At 39.5% G+C, this 13,550-nt stretch overlaps 1 protein-coding gene across 1 annotated transcript; it reads left to right on the top strand.

Moving 5' to 3' along the window:
- Window positions 1-11,420: 11,420 nt before the first annotated feature.
- On the top strand, window positions 11,421-12,743 carry LOC128013604 (uncharacterized). Its single transcript, XM_052596718.1, has 2 exons — window positions 11,421-11,988; window positions 12,105-12,743. The coding sequence occupies exons 1-2, from the start codon at window positions 11,427-11,429 to the stop codon at window positions 12,350-12,352; spliced, it is 810 nt and encodes a 269-aa protein (XP_052452678.1). The 5' UTR covers window positions 11,421-11,426; the 3' UTR covers window positions 12,353-12,743.
- The last annotated feature ends 807 nt before the right edge of the window (window positions 12,744-13,550 follow it).

Here is a 13,550-nt window from a genome sequence, read left to right as displayed (position 1 = left end):
AAACATTTTACTGAGGGTGTCATATAAATCAATGCTGCACTTAAGAAAATCAATAGCATTTGATTGAAGATGACAATCAAGGGGGATGCATTTTGGGGTTCAACCTTAGTAGAGTTTCATTGGAGGAAAGGCAAAGGCTCAATAAAAGTCCAGGCTGTGATGGAGAACCGGAAGTTAGAAATAAACACAGATGACACTTCCATTCAAGAAAGTGACGTGATGTGACATTCAGCCAATTATGGTGACCCAATCTCAGAATTTGTGCTATGCATTTAACCCATCCAAAATGCACACACACAGCAGTGAACACACACCCAGGGGAAGTGGGCAGCCATTTATGAGCAGTTGGGGGTTCTGTGCCTTGCTCATGGGCACCTAAGTCGTGATATCGCCAGCCCGGGACTCAAAACCACAACCCACATGAGTCATACTCTCTAACCCACATGAACATCCAAACTATAAAATCTTATGAATGTGTGCGGAGAGGACCAACCTGCCGCATCACAAATCTGTTGTAAGGGGCACCCCTTGCTAAAGCACTAGAGGAAGTGACCCCCTGGTGGAGTGAGCCCTAAGACCTATTCGCTTGTCAAGTCTGATGTCACGTAGCAGCGCTTCCGTGTCCAAACACTCTATCAGCTACCACAAGAAAACAACTAAAGGTGCTAATATAAACTCACAATGTGATAGAATACTAGCGAAAAAGATATAATCTTAACCTTTAACTCCATACCGAAGTCCCAGATAGCCAGACAATGAAAATATAAATATAAAAAAAAAGATATATAAAAAAAATTTGTGTTTGGGACGCTGTGAGAACGGACACTGTAGTGTATACTGTAAGTTTGAAAGCGTTTAGCTTAAATTATTAATATGAATAAACAGTGTAAACGGCTGCTGAGGTCGTATTCTCAAGTGAAGCGAGTTAAGGCTTGAACTGGGAAACAGTGCTTCTTAAGTCATCACTTAACAATCGAACAGACATGGTCTGCTTGGTGGCAGCTGCTCCTCTGTTACAACCATAACAGATGAACAGTTGCTCTGACTTACGCCACTGGCTAATGTGGTGGATGTAAGTCTGAAGAGCACAGACTGGACACAGTCTATAAGATGTTTCATGCTCCGGCGTTGTGAACGAAGAAGTTATTGCCATGAGAAAAAAAAAAATTAGAGTAAGAAGTTTAACAGACGCTGATTTTAAAGGTTCAAAGGGGGTTTCAACAAGACCCAAGACCCAATCTTGGTTTATACTGTAGGCCTCAGTTGACTGACCCCACGAAGGAAGCGAGAGAGCACAGGGTGTCTCCCGAGTGGCATCCCGTCAATCAAGGCCTGGCAAGCCAAACGAGCGGCCATATAAACCTTAAGAGTGGCAGGGCATGTGCCTGTTGATAATATATCTTGCATGAAGTCCAGAACTGAAGCAATCTGGCAGTTGACTGGATCTACATTGTGTACAACATACCACTTTTCAAAAACACCCCATTTACTGGCATAACTCTGTCTGGTGGAGGAAGCCCTAGCACTAAGAATGGTATCAATAACATCCGGTGAAAGCCCTGTGTTTCTCCATTGGTACCCATCAGGGGCCAAACATGAAGATTCCACAGGTCGGGCCTGGGATGTAATATTGTTCCCTCTGCCGGAGACAGAAGGTCCCTACTTTCTGGAATTGCCTATGGCGAGCCATCGAGGAGAGTTATTATCTACGAGAAACACACTCTGTTTGGCCAATGTGATGATATCAACAAGAGGCAAGACCCTTGCTGTCAAACTCTGGCAAGAACTCCCGGGAGCCGAGAAACTGGAGGAAATGCATACAGGCACATTTTGGGCCATGTGTGCATCCATGTGCGCATCCAGACCAAGTGGTCTGGGTGACTCAGAGAGAATTAGAGGGGACATTGTGTTGTTTAATGGGAGGCGACAAGGTCCAACTCCTCTTTGTAAAATTTTCTCCAAATCTGTTTTACTACCTCCAGGTGGAGTTTCCATTCCCCCGTTGGTAGTGTCTGTCTGGACAGTAAATCTGCTCCCACATTCAAATGCCCTGGGATGTAAACTCCCCTGGTTGACAGGAACTTTACCTGGGCCCAAAGAAAAATCTGCCTCGCTATTCTTTTCAGGTTGCGTGAGCGCAGACCCCATGGTGATTTATATAAGAGCCTGTTGCTATGTAGTCTTCTCGTACTAGGACATGACATCCCCTCAATTGATGGAGAAAAGATTTCAGAGCCAGAAATACGGCCATCAGCTCGAGGCAATTGATGTGCCAATCGAGCTGATGACCCTCCCATTCCCCTTGAGCTGGACGACTATCTAAGACTGCTCTCCAGCCCATCAGGGAGGCATCCGTCGTTAGCAGTCTGTGACAACACGGAGCCCCTAGAGTGGGAACCAAGGCAAGGAACCAGGGTCTAAGCCACAGAGATAGTGTACAAAGTCCACGGCGCGTAATTTTATTTGCTTTCAAGGACTGGCTCTTGGCTGAAATCCTCTGGCTTTTAGCCACAACTGAAACGGTCTCATGTGCAACAGCCCCAGAAGAATCACCGTGGATGCTGAAGTGATGAAACCTAACATATTTTGGTACTTATGAACAGTGCAATCTTGGTCTAGCCTGACCTTGCTCATGGTCTGTCGAATGGTCTCGATTTGAGCGGGAGACAGTTGTCCCAGCTTCATGATCGAATCTCAAATTATCTTGAGATAAGTCATTCTCTGGGACGGATAAAGAACACTCTTGGTGTTGAGTCTCAACCCTAGAGAAACTATATGAGCTAACACAATGTCTCTGTGTCGTAGCACCATCTCTTGCGATTGTGCTAGTATTAACCAATCGAAGATATAAGATTGGACGCACTCCACCACACTTTTTGGTCCCGTGAGGGACTACCCCCACCAGATCAGGTGGCAGACCTTCAGGACTTTCTCTTCTTGTATATGATAGTCCTGAGGTGTTTCTTGGGAAGTTGCTGAGCATGGCAAACCTGTCCCCAATCTCTACGAGGGGGAGCACGGTCCGCCACGTTCTGCTTTTTAACCTACCTGGCTTTTGAAGGACCGGGGTGAGGCTGGGTGGCTGATGGCCCCTCCCCTTGAGTGCGGCGAGGAAGGAACTGAACGAATGCTTCTTCATGTTTTTTTTTTTTGCTTCCTTAAACCTGTTGAAAACCATATTAACCGAATCGCCAAACAGGCCAGATGGAGAGATAGGAGAGTCTAAAAGATACAAACTATCTTTCTCTTTAATGCCCGTCAAATTAAGCCACAGATGCCTCTCTCTGCTGACTAAAGCTAACATGTAATGGCCGATGGCACGGGCCGTCTGCTTGATAGCACGGAGAGACAAATCTGTGGCTCGACGAATCTCAGCAAATGCTTCCTTGTCGATTGTACTGCCCACACTCAGGTCCTTCAACAGGTCAGCCTTGTATGCCTGTAATACTGCCATAGTGTGCAGCGCAGCATCAGCCTCACCTGCAGCTTGGTAAGCTTTACCCACTAGCAATGATGTTACTCTACAAGGTTTAGTGGAGAGAGTAGGTTAGTAGGTTTCTTTATCGAGAATGCCTATTCGGGTAACAACCTCGAGCAGCTCCTCAACAGATTTTTTTCTCTCGAGAGGAACGCTCAGAGGTCAGAAGACCCAAGAGACATATCATCCTCCTCATAATCCGAAGAAGGACTGGAGCACACTTCAAGATCATGAGAAGGAATGTGTGGATCGAGTGACACAGCAAGCGAAAGAGACAGGCCCATCGCTCGCTCTTCACGCAGATCCCCAAGAGAGCCCCTCGATGAAAAAGTGAGTGCGGTTTGGAAATAGTTCAGATGAGAGCAAAGCATCTCCACTGAGAACATTTCACAATGCTTGCACTGGCCTGTCTCTAAAGCCAGAACTGCATGCTCTTCCCCCAGACAGACAAAACAGTAATCATGTGTATCCAGCTTAGCAGTGCAGCATCAACTGTAGCTTTCGAAAGAGAACTTCATCACTTTCATAAGCCACGTTGCATTTTAGTGTGTATTTGTGTAGTTTTGCTCCACCAACTAAGATAGTTTCAAATAAAGCCAACAGGAACACCACACGTGTCCAAATAAGACACACTAGTGTTAATCAGTAAATCATGGATTCTAAATTAATCTATTGAGCAACGGTTCAATGACTCATATTGACTTGTTAAACATATTTTCAGTGTTTTGAACTGAGCAGTTGAGTGAATGATTCAATGATTTATAAGACAGATATATATATTTTTTTTTGTTCTGAAATCAGGGTTAATTATCTAAATCAGGGTTAATGATTAGATGACTTATTCGAAAAGACAGCCACTTGTTTTGTTCATAAATAAAAATCTTTTTTTTAAATAGAAGTAGGATTGTATGCTAGTTTCCAAAATCAGAAACAGCTAATTGTTTTGTTTTCAAATGAATCAGTGTTTTGGATGAATTGGTCGAGTTAATGAAATAATGACTCATTCATAACATTCATCACTTGTTTTGTTTCTTATGAACTAGGCTTGTTTGTTTTGGGGTTTTTTTTTACACAAATTGGTTGTGTTGAATGATCCAGTGACTTATTTTTTTAAAGACATTCACTAGTTTCCTTTGCAAATAAATCAGCTTTTTTGATCGACTAAGATGTGAAATAATTCAGACAGTTACTTGTTTAGAACGAATGTTGTTTTTGAACAAATCAGTTGAGTGAATGATTCAATCAGTAGTTCATATAGTCAGCCACTTGTTACGATCCCAAATTGACTAGGGTTTATAAATGAATTTCTTGAGTTCAATGATTCAACATCAACACTACACTCAATGCCGTATTGAAAAAAGCACTCCAAACAGCAGAAATGCACTAAAGAGAATGCAAATTACTTTCAGTGAAATCTTCCTTGAAAGGTGAAGAGGACAGATAGTATCTCAGTGGACAGAATACAATCAGTGAAACCTGGAGGGTCTCCTGGGTAAGGAGTATCACAGGGTGATATGAAAGGCCCATAATTCATGCTGGTGTGAGCTCAGAGCCGGTGTTCCTCTGCTCCTCCCCTCATGCTCAAGGCAAGCAGCATATGGCTTAGTGCAGCTGTCCTATGATGCTGCCCCCTCTGGACAGGAGGATGTGCTGCAGTGTTTTGAGATTCAGAGCTTATGTTTGTGCATGGTCCTGGTTATTAATCAACTGGAATACACAACAACTACTGCAAACAATCATTATCATATAGATTTCCTTGTTGATACTTAGTCACCCAAAAATTTTAGGCTGTTGCAATGCCAGTTTACTGTGTTGACAGGTTGCTTTTATTTATCTCGGTATGACATAATTATACTGATTTTAATATGCCTGAACAATTGCAGATGAGTTTCCCTACTGGAATAAGAAGTCTCAACAGCTTACAAAGTGCAGCCTGTAAAAACTATTCTAAATGGGAAGAAAAAGTTGCCTTGGGAGGCAATTAAAACTAAGTGGGATGAGCTTTATATCTGTTTTATGTGGGACATTTTAATTATCGTTAGCAAATGATGACTTGCATGCAATACAAAATCAAGTGGAGCTGCACATTATCATACACAGGCTGTAGCCTTGAGTCAGTCCAGGTTCTGCTGTCCTTATTCAGGAGACAGAATATAATGGTTTAAACTGAGTTTTGAATTAATGGTCATAAGGAGTGTCACATTATATTTAGGACCTCGTCAAACTAACGGCCACTGAGTGAGTCATCAGCTTGTTAAGATTTAAAATAATGTTATGCATCTGCTTTATGGCTGCCAGGGTATTTGTGATTCCACAGAGATAAATTCTGTTCTAAACATTACTAATTATTCCTATAGTAACATCTTGTCTTATCACCTCAAACCCAGCACCTCAGGCTCAAACTGATTATGTTTCATCACAAATCATTGTTTATGTGTATATTTAACACTTTACATTAACTGTTACACATATTATATATTATATTATATCTAGTATATAATTATGTTATTACATAAGTATAATTTTATAAATTATATATATATATATATATATATATATATATATATATATATATATATATATATATATATATATATATATATATATATATATATTCAAAGGACAATTGTCACATATATGAATTAACCATGATGTAATATATATTTTGAATGAATAAATATTTAACAGATGAAAGGTGCTTCATCTCGTTTGATTATTTTCTCATTTCATTTGGAATGTAATGGATGTAAAACTAAAACTAAAATTAATAATTAGTACAGATGACAGATGAATTATAAGTTTGTCATCAGTGCAAAAACAGCTTATATAACATTTAAACAAATGAGTCAAAACTTTTGTTTTCAGTGTTTTAAAATTAAAATGCATTTTTGGTTTGTTTTTGGTTTGTCTGTTGTTATTAATTTTAACAAATAACAGTAAACACTGTATTAAAAGGCAAAGAACATTTAATAATAATAATAATAATAATAATAATAATAATAATAATAATAATTAAAGCTGCAAGCAGCATTTATCGGGGTTCAAGCATTTTAGGTCTCTGGGGTGGTCTCGGCCAACCTGGATGTACGGATGACAGTTAAAAACATCCAAAATGGAGAATAGGCTCACAGACAGACACACGCACTGAAATTAAATGATTAAACTAGTTTTTAATTGTTTAGATGTCATTTTCAGGTTTCACTGTAATCATAAAGTGGCAAAAGTGTAAAATCTGACGTTTACATTTATCTGACGCTTTAATCCAAAGCAATTTACACTTGCTATATATGTCAGAGGTCACATGCCTCTTGACCAACTTGGTGTCTTGCTCAGCGACACATTGGTGTCTCAGTGGATTCAAACCCGGGTGGCTCACACCAATGGCATGTGTCTTATCCACTGCGCCAACAACACCCCTACGTCTGTTTGATATGTCTGTTTGAACAAAATGGAAAACTTTGACTCAATGAAATTTTAAATGGAACTGTGTTTTTTTATTTTTTAGTCATGAATTCACTTAAATTTTGCATGCTTGTTTAGAATGAAATAATGCATTATTTTACACAGTTTTGATAATTTGTGGGCTTTCTGTTTGTATTAACAGGTCTTTGGGTACACTATGTAAAGAACGTATTTTAAAATACCCGGTTTATAGTTGCCCATATACAATTGTTCAACATTTTTTTTGCTAATTATTGACCTTCAGAGTCTAGAGAATTGTACTTCAGTGGTTTTATTGATTTTCAGCTTAAACCCTTGGACTAGTTTGCCAAAGTAACTTTTTAAAATAATCTTGAATATTTAATTAGGAGTTTTATCGACAACATTGATCCAATAGGCAAAGTTGTTCAGAATGAGGAGATCTATCATATGATCTAGTGTTTGTGTGAATATATGAGTATTTTCAACCAATTTTAGGCCATTTACCATATAAATCTTGTGTTTTTGAGACCTTTTCTACTGTTATAGCGCCACCTATTGTCCAATCTCCATGGAACTTAGCATGATTGTTCAGAGACATCTGCTCCATGTTTTCTCCTAGTTCTGTAAAGTTTTTAGTTTCTGTTGAGATTTTATAGGGTTTTGTTTGTATGTGGCCACGCCCCTTTTATTAATGACCTGGTTACAGCTAACCAAAGGACAAAATTCAAAAAATATGTTTCTGGATAATTATTGATCTAGAGAGTCCAGAGAATATTACTGCAGTGGTTTGTGAATAATTAATGAACAATTTGATTGACAGCCATGGTTCTTGATGCAAATTTGTGCATCATGAGGAGATCTATCAAATGATATGCATATTGTGTGAATCTATGTCACACCACGTGATTACTGAGCCAAAAAATCTCATTAGCGCCAACTAGTGGACGATTTCTTTCAAAATACTTACAGACCTTTAGGGCCCTGAGTCGAACGTGCCTACCGAGTTTCGTTCCGATTGACCTCTGTTAACCTTGTCAAAAAGGTGCTTACACTTCATTGGCCAACGGCGGTCATGTTTTTTTAGATAGGCCAATTTCCTCATAGACTCTTGTGTCACATGGGACAATGACATGGCATACAAATTTTCAAGTCGATCAGGCTAACGGTCATGTAGTTATAGCCATTTATATGTTTTTACCTCTTATAGCGCCACCAAGTGGCAGAACTGTGCAAATATTTTTTATTTGACCAACGTTTTAGCTCATCAAAATGTGTACCAAGTTTGGTTAAGATATCTCATTTCGTTCACGAGTTCTGGCCTTTTGCATAAAATTGGTTGTTGACTTGTGAAGGTATTAGCGCCAGCTTGCAGCAGTGAGTGAAAATTGCTTTTTTTTTTTGATAATTGTATTCATGCGACGAACAACCGTATAAGTCCAAAAAAACAAAAATTGAGATAACCATGTGTCTTCAATGTATGTGTGCCACTTTGTATACAGAATCACTTTGGGGGGTGTTCGCGCGACCAAAACTCTGAATTTAAAATTTTAAAATAGTCTCACGCGGAAAAAACGTTTATGTCCAGTAACGAAAAATGGAGACGCCGGTTGCTTTCATGTCCGCTGCGGACATTAATAGACAAAACGTCGGCAAAAAAAGGAGAGCGAACATGAATGAATGGAAGGACAGGGCAAGGAAGTCTCTGAGGGATGCTGGGAAACCATATGTGAACCGGAGAGGAGAGCAAAAACGAGGAAAAAGTCCACCAAAAGAGGTGAGTGAAAAACCGTATACAAAGTATCTACATAAAGTTAGCGGTTACAGACAGAGGGTCATCGTCTACTACAGTTCATTCATATAGCTCACTCTTTTTAAAGGTTCAAGTCATGTCGTATGAAAGCTGAGAAAATTAGGATTCAGGGGACGTTTTAAACATGTCTCTCTACTCCTCATAATCACGGAGAAATTAATCGAAACGCTTTAGGTGCGTCTGTAACACCAGCCCAGCTGCGTCTACAGTAATGTTAGGCTTTTTTTTTTTTTTTATACCATTCATTGATTTTGTTATAAGCACTGCTGGCAGAATTTTATATACATAAACAAACATATGTAAATTCATCCCCAATCTTTAAGATGTTTAGAGTAGAATTTGACTGCTTTATGTCTTCACTGAAATTGGTTAAAAAAAAAAAAAAGATAGAAAAAAAAGTCATTGACGTGTTTAAAATATTTTGATATAATTTTTGGATCCCTGTTACCATTTAATGTAACACTTTGTTTTTGTAATATTGTATGCTATGCTATGTTTGTTAGCCTACTTGTTATTTAATAAATAATAAAAATAAATGAAAAAAAAGGTAATAATAAAAAAAAAATGCATTGATTGTGTAAGCTGTTATACATTCTAGCTAGTAACCTTAATAGCTGCTAATAGCTCTAGTGTTTTATAGCTCAAAAAAACAAAAACGCTAATGTGACTGTTTCTGTTAAGGGAAAGGCGTGCAAGGAGACATGTCCCAGACAGTGTTCAAGCCTAACAGACCAAAGAAAACTCCTGCTCTTCACAGAGTTTTATGCTGTCTCTTATGAGAGGCAGCAGGCTATCATTCTCTCTGGTTTGGAGCAGGTATGCTAACTTAAGCAATTCATGACCATATCATGTCAACAGTATGCAATGCATTACAATGTAGGCCCATAAAATAACCAGTGAATTGAATACTACTGTATGCCTTCAATTCACTAAGACTGCACATGTGCCTGATCACTGATCATCCCAATATGTCTTTTTACTTCTAGCACAAGGTGAGTCGCAGACGACCACGTGGGCCCAACACTGAGAATACTAAGAGGAAGTACACCTTCAAGTACCATGTGCAACAAGGAGGTCAAAGACTTGCTGTTTGTAAGCTCACATTTATGTCAGTCTTTCAACTGACCAACAGTCGCCTACAGGCAAGTTTTAAACAGCCTAGCTTTTTCCGTTTGTTAACTTTTTATTACATGCATGATTTTAATTAGATACATTGTCCATAACATATTTATTTAAAGTTACTTATCTTTGAAAAGGTTATTCAAGAAAAGTTAGGCAGTCAGTCTGAGGGAACAGAGCAGGTAGTCAGGTCTCCATTAGAGGACTTCAGAGGAAAACATAAGAACAGGTAAAAAAAAAGAAAAAAATCCTGGAAGGACCTCATGCTCTCGTCCTATTAGTTTTTAAAGCTGCACCAATGTCAGCATCAGTTGCCCTACAACATTCCCTGATCTAATGGTGCACTTGACGCTGGCATTATAGGGCGTCGGGTGCCTTGCCACCCTATAACGCCAGCATGCACAAACTGTAATGGTTAGGATTCAGCTCACTGTTGTTGCCCAGTCAGGAAACATATTTTTGCACTTTGAGATCGATATCAGAGGTAAAGTGCTATGCAAATGTAATGTATGATCCCGGGATTTCGAGATCGGCCAAAATGTCCGGGGTTAGGCTTTTGCATTCTACAGTTGCCATTCATTGTGTTTACTGTGGCAAGCAGGACGAGACTGAGGGCCGCGGGAGAACGGCGCAAGGCCGGTGGCGTGATTACTGATGAGCGACACCTGTGAGACGCACCGGTCTCGTATCTCTCACGGAGGAGCAGGAATTTTCTTAGCAATGCTAACACGCACACATCAATCGATCACATGTTTAGCGTTCATGTAAACACTACATTCAGATTCACCAATCAGAATGAATTCAGTTAGATTGAAACAAAATGTGTGCATGTAAACAATGACAATTTTTGCGTCATATGAGGATTTTTTCCAGACAAAAAATACATAAATCTCTCATCTCAGGGGGATATGAGGGAGGAAAGCATGGTAATTTGAAAATACTACTGGTTTTCTACTAATACAAAGCTTAATGCTAAATCCTGAGAATCCCATTAATGATTGTTTGTGAAAAACAAAATCCTATAGTTTAGAGAAAAGTTTACAATTATATTAAATTTTATTGTCACAGAAACAATGCAATTGTGCAAAACAGACCAGCATAGTTTATTATATTTCCCTTGTTCATGAGTTGTGTTGTTTATTTTTTAGGCCTCATAGCATTCATCCTGCAGTGAGAGAGGGGATAAGAGAGCACATCCTGAGCTTCCCACGCCAACCGAACCACTACTCACGGATGAAGGGAGATGTGGAGAGGGAGTACCTGAGCCCTGATTTAAACCTGCTCCGCATGTTCCGCCTGTACAAGGAAAGCAATCCAGCATCCACTGCAAAGTTCTGGCTCTATAGGGACATCTTCAAGCAGCAAAACCTCAGTTTTGGGCAGCCAAGAAGTGATACTTGTGCAAAATGTGACGCCCTGTTCTCAAAATTAGTAGCTACTACAACAGATGGAGAAAGGTTGAAGATCACAGCCAAGAGTGAGCTTCACCACCGGAAAGCCGAAAAAGCATACACCCAGTTGCAGGCTGACACAGAGTGGGCCAAAGCCAATGATGACTGCCATGTCATTTGTATCGACATGCAGGGGGTAGTGTACATGGCAAACCTGACACACTCCAACGTGTACTATCAACGGCAGCTGGCCAACTACAACCTCTGTATCCAGGAGATGGGCACTGACAAACCTCCTACAATGTGCCTCTGGCATGAGGGCATCGCTCACAGAGGTTCCATCGAGGTGGCAAGCTGTCTTTTGAAGTGGGCAGAAACATCTTTCGCTCCCCTAGTCCAGGCAAAGGAACGGAAGCTCATCATCTATAGTGACCGATGCTGTGGGCAGAACAACAACTGGCGAGTCCTAAACCTCATGGCCCTACTCGTATCTAGAGGGTACTTCAGTCAGATAGAGCAGAAGTTCATGGTGTCTGGTCACTCCTTCCTTCCCTGTGACCGTTCATTTGCCACGCTGGACAAGAGGCGTAAGGTGTCCACACTCCACACCCCCAGCGATGTCGCCGAGATGATCCGTGGAGCCAGGCAGCTGCATCCATTTAAAGTAATTGAGATGAAATGTGCGGACTTCAGGCAGCTCCCTGATGCAACATTAAAGCATCCACCTGGCTTCCTAATCACATCCATGATGTGGTTGAAAGTGACAGGTAAAGAACTAAAGAACTAGACTAAAACTAAACTGGTTTTCTGAGATTAACAGTGTTGGGGATATGTGTGTGAAGGAAGAATCATTATTGAATTTCTTGTTGAATCATGATTTCAGCTACTGATCCATGGTGTGTCCACACAAAAGGGAGCCACAGCCTCTACGAGGGATGGAAGCATTGGCTGATCACCAAACAGAGGAAGAATCAACCACCTCCAGCTCCCTTGTTCTCCACCACGTATGCTCGTGCTTACGAGGACCCTTTGCCCATCAAGAAGGAGAAGCACCGTGACCTTATGAAAATGCTAGCCTACATGCCAGCGGAGGCCCAAGCATTTTATGGGACATTAGAATGTGAAGAGTAGCCTGGTATGTGTAGGTCATGTGCAGGGAAAGGTGGGATATATTGTGTATGTTGTGTGAAATTAATCATAAAAGTAGTTGTAGCTTATCTTGTATGCCTTATCTTATGTTGTATAATAGGAATATATAGGTATTTATTTTATTTTATTTAGAACCAAAAAAAGGAAGACGTATATGGTAAACTAGCATATAGAACCAGCATGGAATGAAGATGATGTATGTCTCTATTGTAAATATGTATTGTTTACCATTATTACTGTTTATTGTTTGTATTTATTGTTTATTGTATGTACGGTTTGTTTGTACTGACGTTTATTTTCTGTACTATAAGTAGGCCTATGTATTGTTCATTGTTCGTACCGTATTGTCCGCGTTTTTGTTCTGTGATTTACGTTGGCAAAAAATAAAAAAAATTGAAAGAAAGAAATGCTTAATATTTTCTTTAAGGTTCTGTTACTGTATTAAAACTAAGATAAAGGAATCAAATCTCCAGTGGTTTAAATTGATATGATTAATTGGACTTATACTGTTATTCCACATTAACTGGACATATACTGTTCTTCCACATTCCAGAAATGTAAATTACTCTAACTTTTTATTTTTAAGATTGATACTAAAAAATCCAGTCTCATTAGAATTGGGAAGCTTTTGTTGTCTATCTTCAAGTAAAAAAAAAAAAAAGTAATATAATATTCAGTCCAAATAAAAAAAAAATTATTATTCAAAAATTGAAAATATGGACTTATATGGTTCTTCGTCTCAAGCCCTCAATTATCGATAATGACTGTCCATAGAACATTTCTGCACTGGTTTTGTTCCGATTGGCTGAAAAACCTAGGACTAGTTTGCAAAAGTAGGTTTGGGCTATAGGTCGATTTTACGGGAAAACGGTGCGTCGTAGAGTAAAAAAAGGAAAAGCAATTTTGTTCCTATTAACCCAAGGATACAAAATATGTAAAGTTTTTGAGTCTACATTAAGTGGTTTAGGAGCTATGGCCAAAAATGTCTGAAAATTGTGTTTTTTGTGCTGTAGCATCCCCATTAGGCCGATTAGGCCGGGTCTTTGCACCTGAGTAGCGAGCCACTAAGTTCTTGAACCCCTAATAATAATAATAATGCTGAATAAATAATAATAAACTGTAAGATAGTCAAGAAGATGACAAATAAATGTGTGTGTGTGTGTGTGTGTGTACACACACA

This window comes from Carassius gibelio, chromosome B24 (genome assembly GCF_023724105.1).
Source record: "Carassius gibelio isolate Cgi1373 ecotype wild population from Czech Republic chromosome B24, carGib1.2-hapl.c, whole genome shotgun sequence".
Classification (NCBI taxonomy): domain Eukaryota; kingdom Metazoa; phylum Chordata; class Actinopteri; order Cypriniformes; family Cyprinidae; genus Carassius; species Carassius gibelio.
Note: the sequence above shows the minus strand (reverse complement) of the source record. Positions and strands in the feature narration are given on the sequence as shown.